Below are 23,093 nucleotides of genomic sequence, written 5' to 3' on the forward strand. Positions count from 1 at the left end.
GCAGTTTGGGATGAAGTCTGCTTTGACAGTTGAATAGCTCCAAGCAGGTGAGTACCCCCAAATGGTGCACATGTTCCTGCGTGAGCCTGCAAAGGCTCATGGCACTGCAATAGAGGTAGGCTGGAGAGTTGTGTGGAGGACAGATGTTATTACTGACATCTTCCCTATGCTGAAGGGAGAGAGCATCAGGAGACCACTGCTTAGCATGGGGAAGAGACAGCTAAAGGGGGATCTAATTGCAACCTTCAGCTGCTTATAGAGTAGTTACAGAAACGACAGGGTCTTCCTGACTTTGCAGCATGAATACAAAAGGTAACAGTCACAAGTCTTAGCAAAAGTAGTTCCGGTAGGACCTAGGAAAGGAAAGGCACCCACATGAGGAGTGTGGCGAAGCACAGCAGCGGGCTGCAGAGAGGTGGTGCAGTCTCCGTGGCTGGAGGTTTTCAAAATTTGTCTAGAGAAGGCTCCAAGCAGCCTGCTGCGATATCGCAGTTAGCTCTGCTTTGAGCAGAAGATTGGACAAGGAGACCCTCAGAGATCCCTTTTGACTGCAGCTGTTCTCTGATCCTGCACTAGGCAGAGATGGCAGAACCGGCTGTCTGTACAGGGTGGGGAAATGGGAAGGATTTTGGTGTGAAATTAAGCAGTAAGAAAATCAAATGGTGAGACAGGAAAACAGTCCTGCTTGTGCCTGCTTGTGTCCACCTTCTTTTGAGAATTTCAGAGTATAAGCACCCAACAGGAGTGGTGTAACTTAGAATATCTTTCCAGTTTACAAATGGCTGAATGAATTCTTGTTCTTTATTTTACTAGGCATCTGTATTTTCTGCTTATAGTCAAGATTTGCAAAAACAAAATTAAAATACTATGAGAAAAAAAATCTTTAAGGTACTTTCAAACCAATCAGCTGTTTAAAGTACCTTTATTATATATATATATACATATATATATATCTTTTTTTCTCACAAAAACAGGGCACCTAAAGCATAACAAACAAAACTCCAGGCCTTTGTGGTATTTTTCAGCATGTTTTGCAAAATGAAGAGACAAGGATAATTTTTCAACCTTTTGAGCTCTGTCCATGTCTATGTGGGGATGCATTTGCTAATATCACTGTAAGCTCAAAGGTATGTTTTACAGGAACTTAGCTAGCAAAAGCTGTTCCCACTTTAAAATAATGGCACATTAGTGCCTTTTTGCAGTGAACTCCCTGTATACCTTATCCTCCATTCGTATTTATCCATTAACTAATGACTATCCAATACGCTGTCACTAATACCACAGTAAAATCATGTCTTGCCCTCCTGAACGCTCCGTTACTTTATTATTGCAAAATTAATTATTTATTATGGAATATAATGTAAAGACTGAAGAACAGTCACTGGACACGAGTGTTCGCTGACAAGCCTGTGCAGTCATGCTGCCTCAACCTCATATTCATCTTGAGCTAAAAGGCTTAGAGAAGGATATTTTTCATATTTATGAAAATCCAAAATGTGCAGCCCTACAGTACGCAGCCTGGCTCCCAGTACACCTCAGTCAAATGTTTTACTGCCGGGCATTCACCTTGTTTGTATCCTCTTTTCTTGTGATTGGGGCAAGCTTTGCTCTTTTAAAATAAATGTCAAAGATGGTTTTGTACCGCTGTCGGAATGAGGCTGTCGGACCGAGAGCAAATTGGTCAGTCTGGATGAATGGTTAAAAACTTCCTGGCTGGAGGACCTAATCCCTGCGGAAAACAAAACAGAAAGTCCCATACTTTCCTGTAGAATATACTGTTTTCCCTTTTCACTGAAAATGGCATTCCTGCTCAGTTAATTTATTAAGGAACCTAGTCAGTCTCTAAGTAAAATAGTTTTGAAAATATCAACGTTAGATATGTTTTGATTAATACATAAGTATCAATGTTCAAGTTTCTCACTAGCTGCTAAAATCATTTATAAAAATCTGGGGGAGAAGACAAAAAAAAAAGAATATTAGCTTGTTTTTTGTAGAACAGGAAATGGAGGAGAATTGACAGGTTTAAATTTTCTTTTGTGTCTTGGGTGTGCTTGTGGCAGGTGAGATGTTATGGTAGCTAGCTCTCTGTGAATAATGAAGTTGTTAACTTAGTGACTGAAATTAAAAAATATAATTTAGGTTAAGTCAAAATGACTTAATTTTGTATTTATTTACTTTTTTTTTCAATTAAAATAGAGGAAAAATAATTCAGCTTACCAAAAATATTATTTTTTGAAGTGATTTAGAGGAATTTCCAGATTAATACATCACATCAAACTGGAACATTTAGAAATGTTCTAAACCCCTGCTTTTCCGAATATAAATTCCTCTCCACATATAAGATTTACTAAGTAGGTTTTTTTTGTAGTGAATTTAATAATTTTGGTTATTCTGAAAGTGCTGTATTTGGCATATTTTGTATTTGACAGAGAAAAAAGAAAGTCCTACTGTATCTTTTGAGCTTTGCTTTGTAAATTACATCTGTTACAATGCAAGTGAATTCGCTATGCTAGAGTATGTTTGATTTGCACATACTGTATAGATAACTGATGTTTCTGTCCTAGTATAACTTTCAGCTGACACCAGCAGCCTGTAGAAAAGCTTTTCGTTATTTCTAACACAAGCACAGCACCACTCATGCTAGCAAAAGTAAGGAGGTTGGTGCAGAAAAGACTTTGCAACTTAATTTTTTCCATCGGATCTTTGTCCTCACCCAGTGTGGGGCTGTAGAGCCAGCAATGCTAAGCTGTGCTATAATTTGTCATCTCTTCCGTCAGTAGGACTAATTGAGCTACGATGGTTGAAAAAATGTTGCAAGGTTTGTAAGATTCAAGAATATTAAAGGAGGGCATGTAAATTCATGTAGCTAACTGCTTGCGGGATTGGAGACTAGATGTCCGCAGAAGATGACTGAAAAATCTTGTTTTCTTGCCAGTGACAGGTTAAAAATAACTCTCTGCTTTAAGCTGCCGGTAATCATGCAGGACCTCTGGGAAAGAACTTCTTTTTGCCGCAGCAGAAACCTTGTGCGCAGTGACCTAAAGAGTTAAATCTTCTGTTTGGTGCCAGTATTCCCTGGAGTTTTGGTGACTTATGATTTTGTCTGTCTGAGTTTTTGATGATTTGAAATACCAAAGGGAGTTGGAAGCGGTTTCATTGACACATAGTCCGGAGGACTGGTGGTCAGTAGGGCAGGTATGACTGGATGCCCAGAATGTTCATCACATTTGAAAATCATGTTTCTGTTCTGGTGGAAAAATTCTCAATTATTTTTTCTTCTGTTTTTCTTCAGGGAAGAGTCAGAAGTTAAAGAAAAAGCCCATAAAACCCAATTTTAAGGTTGCATTCTTTACGTCATAAAATGAAGGTCCTTATGGGTGAGAGAGATGAAATGTATTAAATATCAAACACAGCATTCAGGATGGATTTTTTTTTTAATGGACATTTTCCTTGGAAAAGAACACAACTGAAAAATATGTAACCCTAAGTCTAAGAGGAAATCTGTCAAAACTTGTCAAATTTGTAGTGGTTTTCGTGTTTCATGAATAGCATGATTCTGGCTGTGATACACTTTGAATTGCTATCATTTTTTTCCAGTAATGTGGTGTTCTCATGTGGTTATTTCTCCTTGCACTGATCCTTGATATGTTGCTTAAAAAAAAGAAGTCTGAGTAGTTGAACCATATGTTTATATCATAGCTCCTAATGTCAAAATTTTAATTGATTTTCCCATATTCAGGGTTAGGAGGGGGCTGTATCATGTTCCACGACGTCATAAAAACAAAAATATCTAAAATATGTTTCAAATAAAATGAGGGGGGAGAAGAAAAAATGCTTAACTTAGAAAAGATGTGGGATTCATTAACAAAGGAAAATACTGGCCACGGACCAACGGCAAGCCAAATGTTTTGCCAGCAGTTTGCAGTTCACAGTCATCATTGCATGTCACTGCCTCCTGCACCAGCCCCTCCAACCATATATGCCTTCCTTTTAAAGAGAAACCTGTCTGGTTTTAGTTGAATAAATTAATTTGGGTTTACTTAGTTTAAAAACAAAAATATAGAGGGTCCAATTTTATTTCATTATGCCCGTGGGTAAAGCAGTCCAAGGTAATTACAACCGCAGTGCTGGTTGCTCTATCTTAATTAAAGAGGTTTTTTTTTGCACATAGGTTTTTGCACAACATAATAAAATAGTTTGTGGTCTGGCTAGCCTCAGTGTCACAAGAGCGTACTCACTTGAGAAATTGTCCAGCTTTTCTAAAAGCTGAGGCCCTTCCATGCAAGAGGAAGCGTGGAGCTGCTCAGCAGAGCACAGGTAGTTTTCAGTCCTTCCTATTTAATGTAAGGGCACAATCATAAATCATGCAGCGAACAACGTTTCATACACTCTCTTGCACTAAGTAGCCTGCTTGTCAGCAGCAATGAATGTGGGCTTCAGTGAGTCTTTAAGCAATTGTGTACTCTAGGAATGTGCAACATTGGTTACACACCTGTGACCAAACCTCTAATTTCTGTAAACTTTTCTAGTAAAGTTTTGGGTTGCTTGGGATTTTTTTTTTCTGTCTCCTTTGCAAATAAATATGATTTATTGCTTAGTGAATCCATTTACACAAAAGGCATCAAAGACTTTTAAATAATGCACTTGGGATGATGATTAGAAAAAATAAAACACAACTCAAATCCCAACAAGCATGTCTAAGATGCCCTGTTATTAGAAAAGTCAAAGGAGGCATGTTTGCTAGTTGAATAAATCAAATAGTGTTGTAAAAACACTGTCTCAGGGATGATTAAGGGTAAGTGATTTTCATTACTACATCAAGTTCTCCTTTCTGTTGTGGTGCTTTTTATATCACATCAAGCTTTGCTATTTACTTACGCTGCTTTAAAAAACTCCATCATCTCAATTACTTAAATCGTGACCCAGTGCATTGATTTTGGAAGATGGCAATATAAGCTAGCTTTATTTAATGGTCATGAATCTGATTGACGCTTGTCCTTTCTTTGGATGCTCTAGCTTATGCAGTTGGTAAAACTGATTTAGTTCAATTTTGCAAATAGCAGTGGACCATGTTCTCAGGTTGCTCAAGTCAGTACAATTCCACTGCCTCCAACAAGTTCCCTCTCCTCACCTGGTGCTGGTGCCTTCATACAAGTTGCATGACTTTCCCTTTTCCTGGTTGCACATACTTATCGTTTACTTGACAGCCCTGTCTGACTTGACTGAGTGTAACTCCAGCTAGATAATTAGAGCCACTGATTGTCCTTGACCCAGGTCATGATTGCGCTACCTTGCTCATTTGCAAGGGCAAGGTTAACAAATATTTCTGAACTTTGCAGGAAGGGTCTTGAGGTTGTAATAACGAACATCCAAAGGGCCCTAGATCTTTTGCTCAGTGACCAACAGTGGATTTTGTTTCTTTCTGTTGGGGATCTGAATTCTCCCGTGGAGGGGCAGGCAAGTTTAGCTTCAGCTGCTTAGACTGACATAGTTTCACCTGAGCTTGCATTTATGGAGGAGAAAGTGCCAGCAGGCTGTGGGTTGTACCCTGTGCCAGGACACCAGCCACAGAGAGGGCAGTCCTCGGCCATGTCTGGGCTGCTGAGAAGCACTGCTAGCAGTGGCTGCCCACGGGACAAAGGGAGCTGGAACACAAGATGCCTGACAAAGCTGAAGTCTCTTCCAGCCTCCCAAGGCATGGCCCAGGTCCTTGGCATCACAGGCTGCATAGGGCTAGGAGTGTGATCATAGATGTCTGGGCTTTCTAGAGGTCTTCAAACCTAGAATTAAGCATGTGTAAATGGAGAGAATTAGCCTAGAGGTGGACCAGAGGGACTTCCACCCCCCACACATAAGTTGAGAACATGAAAAAACTGATTTACTTCCCACTCTGTGAGGTGTTACTGAAGCAACAATATTCAAGTATCCTTCTAGGGTGCTGCTGCCAAAGAAGCGTTTCACAATGAACACAGAGGGGCATCCCTGTGGCAGCCTCAGCTGAGGTGCTAATGATTTCATAACCTGCTCTTTTATTATGCAAGCTATAAAACCTGCTGAGACTGTTCAGCATGGTGGTTCCTGCTGCCAGGGCAGTAGTCAGGGCGCAATGGTGGATCGATAACGGGTTTCCATGTGGAACAGATCTGTACTGGATGTTTTACATACATGGCTTTGAAAATACAAGAAAACAGCCACTTTCTATTTCCATTTGCATTAGAGACTTCTCATGAATATCTGAAATAGACATTTATTGTGACCATAACCCTACCACAAATTAAAATCAGATCTTGAGTCCCCTGTGAAAAAGAAGCTCATTATAATGTATGGAGATGTCAGAAATGATACTAAATGACACTTAACTCTAAACCCCAAACGCTATGCTTATCCATGGCTTAGGGTTAAATTTACAGTGGAAATAAGACCGGGAGCTAAGCAAAGTTACAGGGGTGTTGGGGGGTGGGGGGTGTCCCGATAGATGTACAGCCACAAGCTAAAGAACAAACAGCTGGTTGTATGTGTCTGCCAAATGCAAAGTGTCTTGCATATATATACTGCTGCATTTTCTTCTCTTAAGCCATAGATTACCTTTGTTGCATATCCCACACAGTCTGGGCCAGATTTATACGATGTGTGATGTTGTTGATTCAGACGGTTGATTTGTTGCTATAGAGAGAGAGATAAAGACAGATTTCTATGTTGGTCTAAAAGATACACATCTGAATCATTATGCTTAAGCTCTACATTTCTCATCAAATTTTATGTGGGAGACATTCTAAGGACTTGTTATCTGGTAGGCTGATATCAGGGCTAAATCGGGTGTTCACAAAATAGGGAGAGACCAGGGGAAAAAATACAAACCAAACCAAAACATACAGACTTGAAATCTGACTTTGCCACTATTCTTTGCACTCATCATATTTGCCTTTCCTATTAAAAAAAAAAAAAAAAAAAAGAGAGAGAGAGAGAACAACAACAAAAAACGCACAGTGGAGCAAGTAAGCCATGGCTTCCGACACCTGGACGTCAGCCATGCTCACTGCTGTGCAAATTCCTGCTGCTCTCTGAGCTGAGATCATATTGTTGGAGATGGCAAGTGTATAGAGCACAGATCTGTATCTTTCTTCCATTGCTAAATATTAACAGTAAAAAATAAATGCAAGTGATGCAACAGGCTTTGACCAGATCTATTTATGTGACTGCTGAGATATTTTAACCAGATCAGTCAAAAGTCTGGCTCCCTGAGGGCCAAACCAAATAGATTTGATGTTACTGTAAACCGACTGGAGCTGCCACTTTGTTGTTTAGGTAAAGTTGATATTTTTCACACATTTACCTGCATTGTATCAGCATGTCTTGGGCTGTGTGTGTGACCAACACTTTGCTTATTTTTAGGAGACCTATAGAAAATGGCATGACTTCTCCTTCCTGTTCTACCCCTGCTGGTTCTTTCTCTTCCTAAGCTAACGAATAATCCTTTTCCCCTGCCCTTCCAACAGCTCCGAGCAAACATTTTGTTTTGTTTTGTTTTATTTTAAAAAAAAGAATAAAAAATTAACCTACTGAAGTTTCTTGAATGTCAACATGTTCTGACTTTGTCAGGCCATCAGGAGAAACAAATTGCATTGTCAGAAGACTTCCACTGACAACTCCAGGGTGCCAGTTCCCACAGTTTAACTCTGGAAACTCTTAATGCAAATGCTGCAGTTGATCTCAGTGATTATGGTGGCACTTCACTGGAAAGCAGCACTTGAGTTGGGTTTCACGGCATCGGCCAGCCAACTACACTTGTGTTCCTGGAAGGGTTTGGTCTTTTTAAAGCATTGTGTACAAAGGTAGTTCCTCTTTGCCTTGCAATGCTGAATTATGATGCTGAAAACTGTGAGGTGAACTAGAGAAATGTGCAAACTCTTAAGGTTATCCAGTATACTCAGAGTTTCACATTCACCTAATTCAGTTTTTGACTTTGCTGTTCACACCATTGATATAGTTACATCCCTGGTATAGCAGTGTTTTAGCTAAAGCACTGTTTCAACAGTAGTCCTCAACAGGGAAAGCAAGGGAAAAAAGAAACAGAGTAAACCCAAACTCTTCATGGACTTAGTGAATACTTACTCTTCATGTTAAAAACACATGAAATAAAAAATCAGGAAGGACACTTCTCCCCAGCAAAACAGTGTGTTCATACTTCAGGCCCTTGGAGGTTGACAGGATGACCTAAGCTTGTTGCATGATTGACTATTGACCATTAAGCCCTTTACTTTAAACTGGTGCAGTATATGTTATCTTAGTCTTCCACACAATGTTCTCTTTTGGGAGAATGTTTCCTCTTTAGCATAAAGTTTTCCTCAAGACAAAAAAAAAAAAAAAAAGGAAAAAATGGAAAAAAAAAAAAACAGAAACACAGCAAAACAGCTGCAAAACACCCAACCAGAAACATCAATACAAATTGGAAAGTGAAGATATAAAATAAACTTCCGTTTACTCATTTGTTTTTCTTAGTACGATACGATGTAGTGTAGCGGTTAACAAGTGTAAGTCAACACTTCAGGGTATAATTTAGGAAGATATCTTCATAGGTGTTATACATTTCTATGGTTCTGACTATTCTAAATGACTGCAACAGCAGCACTTCAACAAATGAACTTTAACAGCAAGAGCATCATGCCCGAAGGAATATCTGCCACAATAGGGTCAACTTCTCCTTGTCTTTTTCTACTGTATGGGCTGTACAAGCCAAAGAAGAAGAAAGCAAAGAATACTGGAAAGCTGGACTGCAGGCCAGCATGTTTGCTTCAGTGACAGTACCAATAAGAGCAGAGAGGGTAGAATTTGGCCAGTGCATTCAGGAGAAACACCATGTGTATTGTGGTGATCCTCCTGCTTCACTTCATAAACTAATCGCCACCAGAGGTCAGGAGAAATTACTCAGTAGTAGTCCACAGATGTAAGTCAAGGTGTAAGGTGGGGATTTCTTTTTTCTTCTGAAGCATAAAGCATTGATCACTGTCAAAGCTTGTTTCATAACTAGATGTAATGCATGTTATATGCTGTGTGTTTATGGAGTGTGCGTGCATGTGTGTATATGAGTGAGATTCCCAGTTGGTTTAAATCCATTGTCTTTGGCAAAGCTACATTTTACACCATTGAGAATTGGCTCTATTGCTGTTGATGGATTCATGCTTTTCCTATTGTTTTGTCAAATTATTTTGTTAACTGGGTTACAGCTTGTGAGCTGTCTTTATTTTCAGGTTTTTATTTCCTCAGTGATATTTTGCTCATAAACAAGCATATTTTGAAGGTCAACAGGTAGACTAAAACACAAAGCTCTTTAGGAGAAACATTTTGAACATTCTAACTGAAAAGAAAAAATGTTGAAATGATACTGATTCTCTTATTTTCATTCTAAAAAACTATTCAAGAGAAACAGTAAATTCCATATATATGTATATAAAAGAGGCATTATATGTTTGTCTTTTCTTATTTATCCCATTTTCACTCACTTTTATTTAAAACAATTCATAATAGTAAACTATCCTGTCTGCTTTAAGCTGGAGACTAGAAAAAAATGTGCTCGCTATCTGACATTATGGACCATTTAGAATTGCTGCTTTTTATTACAAGTATTGGCTGGTTTGTACGCATATTTTTAAAACTAAGATTTAAGATTTACATGTTATCTGGAACTTGATCTATAGCTTGAAAGGCTACTGTAGCCACAATAAGAATGAAAATAACCCTGAACTGTTGAAAATTCAACTCTGAGCACCCAAAGTGGTAATGACTGCAATAGTAGTTTTGTCGATATTTATAAATCAATGCAAACCAGAAACTGGATGTTTTAATTTACTACAGTTTCAGTGTAACTGATACCCGCAAGTTTGGAGCTTTAAGCTTTGTGAAGTGCAATGTTATTGCAGGGCATGCATCCAATTTTTAAAACATTATATAGATTGGAGACAGATGAGCTTTTCAGAATTATTTTAGGCCTATTTTGATTGAATGCCTGAGATGCAGTTTCCAGTGGAAATTAATTGCATTGATGTGAAAACAAATGCACTCCAACCTCAAAATTAGCTGCAGGTTCATGCTCAAACCAGTGCTTAAAAGGGAAAGAGAGGGCGCAGATAGTGACTGGAAATCACAGTGGCAATGTACATTTTGTTATAAGAATAAAATAACTTTCTTCTATGCTTTGCTGTCTCAGTGTGCATACATGCTGAAGGAGAGAAATTTTGCCACGAATTTGTGGTTGCATGTGTGGACAACAGGTTCAGCGTGCTAGCACTTCTCCCTCTTGCACACACTGGAAACCATGGCCCATCTTTGCTGGCCTCTGGCATCATCTGAGCGTGGGTGAAATCCACAGCAGCCTCTACCTGGATAGCTTCTGTCATTGTCATCGGGCATTTCTGGAGCACGCAGTTCAGTAATATATGCTGTTCTGGGGGACTATTACCACACAGCAGCTAATGGGATTTCTAGCCTTTAGTGAAGTTTCCCTGAGCTATGTAAAAAATGCAATAGATGAGTTTTGGATTCCTGCTTGCTCGAATGATGCTCTCAGTCTGTGCCAACACTGATTGGCATGCAGGCTGAGAAGGCAATGTGTCCTCTTTGGATAATGAGAGCAATCAGCGTTGGCTTGGAGCTGATCTCCACTGAAGTACAGCTGAAGCAGCTCTCAACAGCTTTGTTCCTTCTGCCTTCAGGTTCACCTCTCTCCTGTGCATCTCATCATTTGTACTAATACAACTGGAGGTTGGGAATTTTAGCATGTTTAATAGATGAAGCTTGTGCAAAGGTTCCTTCTGGGACGTGGCATATATTCATTTTGATTTTTATGAAAGTTTGAAAGGAATCAGTGGAGTGGGTTGGGGGTGGGAAGAGGGTCACTGAAGATATAGAAATACTTAGCAGCGGTATGATATTTTTACACCTGGAAGTGACTTGTTAAACAGATAATTGAGAGTCCCCCCTCACGTACATACTTCTCTCCCTTCTCGCTGCCACTCCCTGAACAACTGACAGCTTTGAGACTCTGAATGAGTATGGGGCTGTGACTGCGGTGGGCTACTCACAAGTGCTTTCACCACAATTCTGTGCTGTAGAGAGATCTTGGCAATCCAGGAACATGAGCTAGTGGCCAAAGTGTTGGGGAAGCCATGAGTGTTAGAAAGGGCAGAGTGAGCTATTTCTGTGATATTCTTGTTAAAGCGTGGGGTTAATGACTGGATTTTGGTCATTCATCTTCGGCTTTTCAAAGCTCCTCATTTTCTATTTTGCTTGTTTGATATTTTGTTTAAGAACTCAAGAATGTGTTTTCTTAAATCATGTCTTCTTAAAAATGTCTAACAGATATGTTAATTTTGTAGTATTTTTAGCGCTAAGGGTAGAATTTAAATCTCATTTCATGTGTATGTACCTTCTTGTTTTTCCTCACTAGTTACTGTGGGCAAACCATGGTTCCATATTGCATACAGTACAGTTGTGTCTTGTCAGCTTAAAAACAGTCCGAATCTGCCGGTGGCAGATTGCTGGCACATTTTCCTCTCACAGACACTGTTTTCATTAGTTAGGCTTTTTCTGGCAACATTGTGGCCAAAAAGATGCTACAGCTCCTTCAATAGCATTATGACTATGTGTGCTACCAGTTCTATTTGCCACATGGTCTTCAGACCTAGCAAAGTTTGGAGCTGCTACCTTTGGCCTTCTACAAGTTCTAGACTGATAAATATGAATGAGAGTCTGATGGACAAAGTTTTATTCAGTTTCGTGGATATGTAGCTAAAAAAGTAAAGATTCACAGAATCGCAGAATGTTTGAGGTTGGAAGGGACTTCTGGAGGTCCTCTGGCCCAACCTCTCTGCTCAAGCAGGGTCACCTAGAGCAGCTTGCCTAGGACTATGTCCAGGCAACTTTTGATTACCTTCAAGATTTGTCCTATTTAAAAATAAATAAATAAATAAAATACTGGATGCTCCTTTTGGCATGCAGTATGTCTTTTCTGTTCACTATTACCAGGGCAACTCCGTTTCTGTGGGGACCTCATTTAGGTGCCTGAATTGCCCAGGATCAGAAACCAGCCTGAGATTTCAGGCTTATCACTTGAGCAACAATCCGGTGTTTTAATTCAGGACTTTCTCCAGCCTCCTTGGGCACAATGAACTTTCTGCTCTAACTTTTACAACACTGGATGTGGGGGCACATGAGGGGACTTTGAGGAAGAGAAAGCCATGAGATATTAAGCCATCCGAAGCATAAAGTTTTTATAGTAGTCCTTTCTGCCTGCAGGCATATGAGAAGATCAGCAAGTACATCTTTCTTAGACACCCAGGCAGGCAAACATCTCTGAAACACAGGGGCATGAAACTGCTGCTGCGGCATCCATCATTCTGTTGAGGACAGTGAAAACATGTGCTGTCATCTTTGACATTTTAATTGAAAAGAAAGCTTACACAGATTTCGATCTTAAGCAGTGTGTTTATACAAGTGTATACAGAGAAATAATCTGTCAGTTCAGAGCAGGCTCATTGCTATAGGAGTTGGTTTAGTAACCGAACAATCCAACATTAGCTCACACACCTTGCCTTGTTCTATGCCTCAATAATTTTTAGTAGAAATACTTTGCCTTGAGGCATGCAGTTATTAAAAAAAGAGGCTCAGCTTGCTTAAAGTCTGGAATTATTAGCTCATGGTAACAAGCCTGCACTGGAGAAACTGTTGGTTCTTTGTTTTCATGACTTTGCTGTAATTCACCGTCTTATTTTCAGAGACAAACTTCTGCTTTGTTTGGGAAGTTAAAAAAAAAATTGAACAAAAAAAAGGGAAAAATAAATCACTTCAAAAACATTCTTTTTATTTCATTTTTATTATAAAGCAGGGTTTACAAAGCTCTTTTATCTCAGCATTTCTATTAAATTTCACTAGTCCAAATAATAAGGGTGAATAGAAACAGAATTTTAACTGAGAAATTTGTTTTGCCGTATTTCCACTACACGGAATTGTTGGTACTGGGTACTCACTGAGAGCTCTCCAAATACTCTCTCAGCCCTTTAGGAGTAAAGAGGACTTTTTCTCCGTCTTTTTGTGACCTATTATTCTTTTCATACACAGATTTATGAAAGTCAAATAAATGCCATTTGCCCTGCTGCAAAGCGTTTGCAAATGTCCGGCTGCTGGAGTCACTTTGAGCAAATGAAGGCTCCAACACCTTTACGTAGTACAAACCTGGCAGAACAGTTGCTTGGTGTTCAGTTGTCACTTTTGTCTGGATGCTGGGGTTAGGATTATTTCCAGTTGTTTAACCTGTTGATATTTTTCCTCAATGAGCCTTAAATTCTCAAGTTTTCATGAATCTGCCAGGCTGGAGCCTTAAGCCTGACCTTTAAAAAGAATGGGCATTTTAGAAAGTGTCTGTGTAAGTTTTATTGCTGTTATGATTCCTGGTTTTGAGTCAGCTGCCGTTAGGTGCGCTTGATTATTGTTGTCACCTTTTTTCTTCAGTGGAAACTGGTTTGCTTTTATTTGCAGTGATGCCAGATCATGTGTTTTCCTGCAGAACTAGGCTTTTGGTCCTGTCTGAGCTGGGAGAACGTGACAATGGGATCAGTTTGACATTGTTGCTTGCTTTCATGATTAAGTGTTCTGTCATGTTTATGCTGCAGATTTTTTGTTTTTAACCCACTTTTTTTTATTTTTATTACAAGAATGTGTTTTTATATGAGCTAGTTCTTTATAATCCCTTGAACCTGCCTTTCGCTGTGTTTCCTTGTTTTGCTTTAACTATGCCATTATCCTCCACGTATCATTTGTGAGTTCCAGCTGTGTGCATAACACTGTGCAGAACATAAACTTCTCTGAGGAGGCTGTAGTCTGAGAAACCATTCTAGCTTTTCTTATTTTTCTTGTAATGGGTCAGGCAATAAGACCCAGTGAAATATTTAGAGGGAAGGGAAGATTGAAACCAGCAGTTTCTAAGACCTGTGAGAGCCAAAAGGCAAATGTTAATGGGTTCTCTGAGGCTTCCAAGGACCTGCTGGTCCTTGCACTTATGCTTAATTTGCAGAGGTTCCTTGAACATGTGTTCAGGAAATATAGGTGGCATTAACACAATTGGAATTTCTAAAGGCAAAATTTATCATTGACTAAATCTTTAAATAGAATTTGGCCCACTGAATACATTACAGCAGTGGGGCTGCTGACTTGTGGGGCTTTTCTCCTACAAGCTCAGCATTCTTAACATATTTTAGAGTAATTTTTATATGCATTCCTAGTATTTTCCTGCATGTGCACCCATTCCCTGTCCATCTTCTCTTTTCCTTACTCTGTCCCTTCAGTGAGGTGTTCTGTCGCTGTGAATTGAAACAAGTGAGCAAGAATGCATTTCTGGTGGAGATGCTTTGTTCCCACTGAACACCTTCTCACATGACATCAAAGGATACATGAATTGAGTAGTAACATCTTGTTGCTTGCTTTTGACTATGTCCATATCATTTCGTGTCTGCTCTGTCTTGCTCCTTATGTGATGCCCGTTACTGAATTCCTTCTACCTCTGTGCCAATGTATAGCTTGTTATCTTAATTGTGCCAGCTCTCCTCACTTAAACTGGCTTTCTCTTCACTTCTGAATCAAGCTTCTTGTCTTTAAGAATTTTCGCAGCTTAGTCTTATCTTATCTCACTCCTCCAGTTTCTCATTACAGTGTCAAGCATCACTTTTCCTTTGCCAGTGTCTGTACCATCAGCTAGTTTCTCTTTCCCAGGCGAAAGTCTCCTCTTATACAACAAAAATCCTTAAGTTAACACATGTATAAAACATATGCACACTCTGTTTAAAAATCTCTGCAGAAAGCATAGCAAAGTCATCTAAATTATGAGCCACAATTTTTCCTCTCTAAAGTATTGCCCTTCCTGTGTCTCAATCTTAGTTACTCCCTTCCTCTTGCAAACTTCCTCAGCCCTGTCATTTCTGAGCTAGTATGAGTTCAATAAAAATATACAAAGAAACAAAAAAGCAACCAGAGGAGTGCCACTAAACTGCCTCCAACTCTCTAGCATATTTATTTGCTTGTATGTTCTGTCTCCATCTTCTACTTTTCATCTGTTTCGTGTCTCTACATTGTAAACACACTGTGTAAGAATTGTCTCTTATCTGTGTTTGTACAGTGCCAGGCTCAATGGGGTCCCGGTCCAGACTGGGACCTTTGGGCACCACTACAGTACAAATGTCTGCTACTGATAATAACAATCTACCCACATCATGCAGATGTCTGAATTGTCTGAGAAATACAAACAAGGATCTTTACTAGGTTGGCAAAGATCCATTAATTTTAGGTGCCAGTTTTCTTTTTCTCTGAATATGGTTTGGCTCTCTGAAAAAAACTGGCGACATAATGCTCCCATTTCTTGGAAAGCTTGGCTCTCTGATGATGCTGTGATTAAAAAGTTGTTACATGTGGAGTATGGCAGGCCAGGTGAGGTCCCAGGAATTATGTGAGGTATTCCAAGTACTTGTCTGATGCCTTGTTGCTTTCTGTTGTGTTTGGTTTTGCTTTCCTCCTCTGAATGACAAATGAATAAATTGAGACTAGGCAGAACCGTCCTATTTTTCTGGTGGAGGGTGCATCTCAAGTCATGGTCCACAAAGGAGGAAAGCCATAGCTGGCTTATTAGGCTAAAGTAATGGCACTGTGGATCAAGCAACAGCAGGCCCTGCAAGTGAGACAACTCCTCCAGTCAGTACACTTTTCTCAGGTTAAAACATCCTCTCCAATTCTTAGCCCTCTGACTGAATATTTCAAATATGGAAGGCCAAGGACATCACTCAGCTCAGGTACTCTGGCCTCAGTAGCTGCTGTGCAAGTGCTTTGTAGCTGATCTGTAGAACCACATGCTCCAGTGAACTATATCAAAACCATTTATCAATGAAAAGTTTTATTATGATGGTACTTAGTGGCCCATGAGACATTCAGAGGCTTGACAGTTGCCAGCTGTTCTCCTCATTAGCATGATAGCCCACCTGGGTGCTTCAGCCTGAAAGCAGCCCAAACCACATCATGTACTGACATACCTTGAAAGGGTCTAGGATGTTGGTATGTAGTGATTGTTCACCATTGCATTGACCGTAGGGGTGCCATCGCTGCCTTAATCACCTGTGTTTCCCTGTTGCTTCTATTTTCTCTCCCTCATTTTATCTTTGGTCTATAAACTTTCTGGGGCAGGACCTCACCCACAGTTTTTAAACCAAGGCTTGTAGGTGCTGAGGTAATAAGTATACATGTATATATATACATATATAAATATACATATGTATATATATAAAGACATGAAAGTCTGGGCAAGTCTATGTTGCATAACTGGAGCGTGGTGCAGAAATCCCTGAGCCAGTGCTGACCCAACATGGCGAATTGCCACAGCACAGCCAGGCACCTGTGGGCTCTTCTGTGTGAGCTGGCTGGGTCTGGAGGCCATAGAAAATCATGAGATGAATGAGATCCTTTGCTCAAATGCAACTCCATAGACATGTGGCTTTATGTTTTCCAGAACAAAGCTAGCTAAGGTAGAACAAACTGGGTTGTGGTGTAGCTATTCCTGCTGACTTTTCATGAATCCTACGTGCAGGAGAGTAAGGATCATGACAGGGGTTGTGGTAGGACCCACTGACCTGGAGTGCTTTGCCATTAGAAACATGCTGCAGTAATGCTTTAAACAGCATTTGGCCTTCTGCACACAAGCCTGAATGATCTGGGTTAATATTGACCTAATCTCATGAGACCTCAGCACGAAATTGTCATCTGCAGAAACTATTCTTGAAGAGTACAAGTTAAGGGAAGCCTGGTCTTTTAATAGACAAATGTAGCATTTAGTCATCAGACAGTCTAGAAAACTGGGTCAGATCGGAGTTGCATCATAGCAGACAGAATATTTGGTATTAATCAAGAAGGCACATAGCAAAGTATATATCATAGATATTTGATTACATTAGTGGATTTATCTTTAATCGTTGGGTAGAGTCATATGATGGAAAATGATCGAGTCACCATGGCTTAGCAGGGTACCGCCCATCTGCTTAAATGTTAGTAATGATGACTCACAGTGTTAGCACAACCCTACAGAGGGAGGAGAGCCAACGCTGTCAGTTGGAGCAGCCCAGCTAACACGTGGTATTTTACTAAGCCACCGTAAAGGCTATCCATCCAGGCTCCATACGCCCAACGAGGTGGTGTGCAAATCCTGACTGAGATCCCATAGTGTCCAACAGCATTCTTCTGTGGGGACAAGAGGAAAATTCTTAAAGTTGGGAAAAACCCTACAGATAGCCAGATTTTCAGTGAGGTTGAGCACTTGCCAGTTCTCTATCTTATCCGTCCTTTATTTGTGGGCTGTTTGCCCAACAACCCTGTTTATTTAGCAGCACAGGTGCCAAGGAATTAAAATCCTTCGGTCAGCAATATTGACTGACTGGCTACAGGCTGTACCTCCTCAGCACTTGTAAAGCGAGGAGCAGAGTCAACGTGTCCAACATCAAAAATAACAATTATAAACTCTTACTGGCTTTTTTGCTGCAGGTTAAAAAGCAACAACAAAAGAGCTTATGTTGTCCTTGGAAGAAGAAATGCCTTAGAAGTAGACAAGCTGAGCATCTCAGCCTGTGTATACGTAGGTTCTCTGCCATAAACATCCCCTGAGCTGGCTGTGCACATGCACGTGAGTGCATGTTAATCAATGACCTGCCTTCAATGTGGAAGCAATAGAAGTATCCACGAATACTGGCCAATGTCAGGCTGTCCCAGTGGTGAGCTGAGTCTGGTGTGCGTTATGTAGCACTTTTATTGGTGGCAGGAGCAGTGCAGACTTTTCAACAAAGAGGGTCAACCTGGAAGCACAAAGTTTCTCTGCCTGTTCTGCAGCTCTTTGCAGAAACGCACTTGGGAGTAGACTTGCAGGAGTTTAGCAAGAAGAAATACCTGAAGTACTCAGGATTTTTTTTTCTCTAGTTAAGTGTAAAGCATATGCAGATCTCCAAAGTGAAGCAGCTTTAAAGGTGAAACTGGGGACAGCGAGGAAGCTTCTTTGCCATTTTAATAAATACCAATAATTCCCTTTTGCCCAAGTCCCATATTCCCAAACTCATTAAAGCAATTTTGGAAATGTTTTTGGCTCTGGAACATATAAGCAAAACTCAAACCTTGCAGTCCCTTGAGAATCACGTGCACAAATTGCCTAGGTCAGGCCAAAATAAGTTTCTGTCAAACAGCCTAACACCTAAGGTTATTATGAAACCGGTGAATTGTACAAAGGGTCTATATATGGGACAGTCTCCATATAACTAAATGGGGAGGGGGCTGTTGTCATGGCATTTGTTTTACTTTGGTCACACTGAAAAACTCAAGTGATATTTTTATTGAACACATTCCTCCTGTTAGCAAGAACAGTTCCTGTAGGCTGTGTCTCAGCTGGTGGACCCCCATGAGAGTGCACCAACGCTTTCCCCTCTCCCTGCCTGCTGTCCCTTCCCTTCCCTTCCCTTCCCTTCCCTTCCCTTCCCTTCCCTTCCCTTCCCTTCCCTTCCCTTCCCTTCCCTTCCCTTCCCTTCCCTTCCCTTCCCTTCCCTTCCCTTCCCTTCCCTTCCCTTCCCTTCCCTTCCCTTCCCTTCCCTTCCCTTCCCTTCCCTTCCCTTCCCTTCCCTTCCCTTCCCTTCCCTTCCCTTCCCTTCCCTTCCCTTCCCTTCCCTTCCCTTCCCTTCCCTTCCCTTCCCTTCCCTTCCCTTCCCTTCCCTTCCCTTCCCTTCCCTTCCCTTCCCTTCCCTTCCCTTCCCTTCCCTTCCCTTCCCTTCCCTTCCCTTCCCTTCCCTTCCCTTCCCTTCCCTTCCCCAGAATCTACATTTCTTGTTTTTTTTTTGGCCCTGTCCTAATGACTTCTCAGCCCTTTTGCTTGAGTAAGTACTGGTACAAGGAGCAGCTGCATTTTAGTTGGAAATAGGATGGTCAGGGCTGTGTACTTTATTTTCTGAGATCTTTTTTTCTGCAGAACTTCCATGCCACTTATGCCATCTCCACAACTTCCCAGGCTCACCATAGTGCTGAGTAGACCATTGTGTCCCCTCTCCCAGAAATTGATTCATGTTTGATCAATCACATTGCTTTTTGCACCCTCTCACGAGGTTCTATCGTGTATTTGGGAGACATTACCTTGAGTTTCGTTGGGGGGAGTGAAGATGTAAAGTACATCATGTTCCTCCATCAGCAGATAACCAGGGAGGCATAGGAAGAGCTTTCGTCTATATGTAAGCTACATTTGTTGTTGTTGGATTTTTTTTTTCTTCTTCTGAACAAGTACTATATGTGTCTGGGAGGATTTTTTAAACATCCTTGAAAACACAGGCTTTTTCTCTTCATGGAGAACCAAGACAAAAGGATGGGTTCAGTAATCTGCAGCTGCCAAGGAGAGGGCAGCTGAGGGCAGGGGGTGGGAGCAGCAGGAGTGTCTGGCGCGAGGGTTGGGCAAGACTTCGAGGTGACTTTGTTGGCGTAAAATGTTTCTGGAGGGTAGTGGGCTTTTAGAGAGGAGGATTGAAGGACTGAAGGTACAGGGATGGGAAATAATGGGGAGGTTTGAAGAAGTGGGAGTTGGGAGGTCCTGCTCTCAAGAGTGTCCTGCTCTATGAAACGTTAACATGTCAGATTGCTTCAAAGAGTAGTCCAAGCTTCACTTAATCCATTAATTTTATGATGATTTTTCTTTGTTAGTGGGCCTACTTCCTCAACATTACTTTTTCCTCTGGTTTACTTAGAAAAATCCTTCTCAATGTATTAAAATCCTTTTGCCAAAATATCTCTCTGCTTCTTCATATTCCTTACCTTTTACCTTTACAAGCTACTTAATCTCAATGTAATATATGTAATTTTGCTATTTTTTTCCATTTTTGGTGTCCTGGTTACATTCAAATTGGCAGTATTAGAAACCTCACTTTGTAACAAAGGCTTGGTAGAATTTCAGGACAAAATGTCAAGAGTGGAGCTGAAATCTTCATTTGAGAGTAGTTTATTTACAGGTGGTAAAACTTCTGAATTAATATAAATGTGTTTAATTTTCTGTCATAGTCTGCAAAACTATTATCCAAATATTTTTGTTCCTGAAGGCAGAATTTACAGCAACTCACTGATGTAGCATGCCAGGAAATTTTCCTGCTTTGTCGGTAGAAATCTTTTGCTGGCCGTTGTAAGATGCAGAGGTGCATAGACTTAGACCTGCTGTTGGGTTTACTTTCATGTTCTCTCAGATGAACTCTATTGGTGCTTTAACCAGTAACTAGTAGGGGGAATATGAGTCATCTGTTTCTTGAAAACCTTCTGTCCTATGGATTTGTGCAGGAGATGACAAATGCTGGATTGGCTTTTCTGTGCCTGCTTGCCTAGAATTGTCAGTGCCTAGCAATGGCTGGCACTGTAAGGCTTGGTTTGGTCTCCGAAGCCCATGACAACTCGCTTTCCTTTTCTCCTAGGCCTGTTCCAGGTTCTCTGTCTTCACTACTGCACCTACACAACCGACAAAGACAGCCTATGCCTGCCTCTATGCCTGGCACCCTGCCCAACCCTACCATGCCTGGATCTTCTGCTGTACTCATGCCTGTAAGTTTTTTGTAGTTTGCTGTTGTTGTTGCTTTTTTTTTTTTTTTGGGGGGGGGGGGGGGGAAGGGGTGGCATTATTTATTTATTTATTTTTGTCTCTGGATTCAGCCTATGCAGAGGTGAAAGTCTGATGGATTGTTCAAAAAAAGATCAAGGTGTAATGAGTTAGGGAAGCTGGACATTTTTCTCTGCTTTGTCTTGCACAAGAGTATTTCTGGTGCGGTTAATGGAATGTTAATTAGTGTGAGAGTGATTAGAAACAGTTTACATGAGACTACAGTTTCTGGTTCTCACACTTGGTCATGTTAGTGAAATCAGTATGTCTGCGCTGGAACAAAAAGAAATTTCTGAAGTCAGATAAAACTGGAAAAGTTATGTACATATGTTATGGTGGTGAACTCGGAAGTAATCTTGCTTCTGTGAGATAACCAGCTAACAAGAAGGAAATATAGCTTACTTTCCAGGCCTAGTAACTTGCACTTCATTAAAATTTGGTCATGATCACTGCTCATCTTCAACTGCCACTAATTTCTGCAGTGTTGGGAATACTCTTCATCTTCTGGGAGATTAAGGGTGCTTTGTCATTGTAGCTTCAAATTATTAAATGATTTTAACAACTCTCAGTTTAAGACAGCTGGGCAGTTAAGGAGTAGAAAGGAGTCTGGATAGCATGGGGAAGAGGGGAGTGTGAAGGGAGAAGTTTCTGTTTCATCACATGGTGTTCAGTTGGGAAGGCAACCTGAGGGCGATCAGATATGGATGAGAGGAAAGTACTTTTTGTTCTGGCACTGCTGGGGCAAGGGGGACAGTCTGGGGCTAAGAAGATTCAGGTTGGCTGCTATCTGAGCAGTCATTAATAAGTTGTTAATTAGTAACTTACCAATAAGGTTCTCCTCGAGTATCGACCAGGAAGGTCAACAAAAAAATGTAAGAAATGCCACTGTGGACAGTTCTGTTTTTTAATTTCTTTCTTTCTTTTTTTTTTTTTTTTTTCTGGCATGATTACTAATGAACCTAAAATGGAGCAAACATCCTGCTTCAGCGTAAGCTCAGGGGCTTCAGATTGCTGCTGGGGAGCTCTTTGGGCAGCTCTGCTTGCAGCGAAGCAGGCGTGCTCTGGCTTAGAGCCCCACAGATGTGAGTCTTCCTGCCCCACAGCCTTCATGAATGGACTGTGGAGAAGATCACTGTGGGAGCCACTCCTATCTTGCAGATAGAGCTGTTCCTATCCTGCAGCAGAGCTGCTGCTTTCTTGTATGAGCCAAAGATTCAGGGAGCAACCCAAGCTGAGGCAGGATGCTCAGCTGTGGCTGAAAGCAGCACCATAACCCTACTTGTCACCCATACCCTTCTGAGCGAAGGCTAGCAGTGTGACAGCACTTGCCTCTCTCTTTTCAGGGAAAGCACTACAGGAAATTATTATATCTAGTCCTTTTCTGCCATTAGGTTGTGTCCCTCACTCACGCCATGGTGAGTTTAGCTTGCAGAAAGTGCTCTGCATAGCCAGGTGTCCTGCTTTGTATTTTATGCTGCATCAGCAGTACATGAAAGCTTCCCGTACAAGACATATGGAAAACTCCTCTCAGCTGAGCAAGCCGAGTGAAGGAAAAAGAGCCAACTCGTTTTCCATATACTCAAGATTGGGGGTTTTTATTTATGTTTTTAACTAGCTAAGTTGGGCTGCACTGACAGGAGAACGGCTTTATACAGTGATGCTTTTAAAACCACTTAACTCCGAGTGTTGTTATACTGAAAGGGAGAAAATCATTACAAAAAAAAGTGCAAACCTGGGTGGCTGCTACATTTGTTTAGTAAAGAATCCATTTCTTTATAATTGGCTGTGAGTTTTCAGGGCCGACTCTGATGAAACACACGCCTGCGTGCACACACGCATGCACTTCATGACACAGATTGTTATTTTTCCCGTCATGACTTGAAGAAATAAAGCTGAGTCCATTTACATAGAAACCGGGCATAAATTCTTGCAAATGTCTCTAGACACTTTTAAACCTTTTTCTTTCTTTTTCTTTTAAAAGATGGAGCGACAAATGTCAATGAACTCCAACATCATGGGAATGCAGGGGCCGAACCTCAATAATCCTTGTGCTTCACCTCAAGTCCCCCCAATGCATTCGGAAGCCAAAATGGTAAAATGGAAAATTTAAAAAGATATATTTTGTTTTCTTATATTGCTCTTGCATACTGGCTACCCAGACAGTGGGGGATGTAGCCAGACACTGCTTACTTCATTCTTAGTCATATGTTACACACTTTTTAATATGCTGCAGTAAATTGCCTTTGTGTCAGTTTAGTCTATGAACTTTCAAGATGTTACTAGTCCTAGCTGAGCTCTCAGTGAGAGGGAACTGAACTGAAGTGTCGGCTGTGTGATCCGAACCATGTTAAATAGGACTTTTGGTGCAGATTAGTAGTGTTTAAACAAATGGTCTGGCTGGTTCCCTGAT

The 23,093-nt window shown here is 40.8% G+C and overlaps 1 protein-coding gene across 12 annotated transcripts in view; it reads left to right on the top strand.

Annotated features, from left to right (window-relative positions):
• Positions 1-23,093, top strand: part of CREB5 (cAMP responsive element binding protein 5) — a 264,451-nt gene that overhangs the window by 165,190 nt on the left and 76,168 nt on the right. For all 12 annotated transcript variants that reach the window (XR_013946701.1, XM_080580472.1, XM_080580466.1 and 9 more), the window contains 2 exons: positions 20,502-20,628; positions 22,665-22,775. Coding sequence is in view for 11 of the 12 variants with exons in the window: in XM_080580472.1 (XP_080436598.1) it covers positions 20,502-20,628; positions 22,665-22,775 (238 nt within the window). In the remaining variant the exon portion in view is untranslated. The remainder of the gene's footprint in view (positions 1-20,501; positions 20,629-22,664; positions 22,776-23,093) is intronic.

Source organism: Anser brachyrhynchus, assembly GCF_964034855.1.
Source record: "Anser brachyrhynchus genome assembly, chromosome: 2".
NCBI lineage: Eukaryota > Metazoa > Chordata > Aves > Anseriformes > Anatidae > Anser > Anser brachyrhynchus.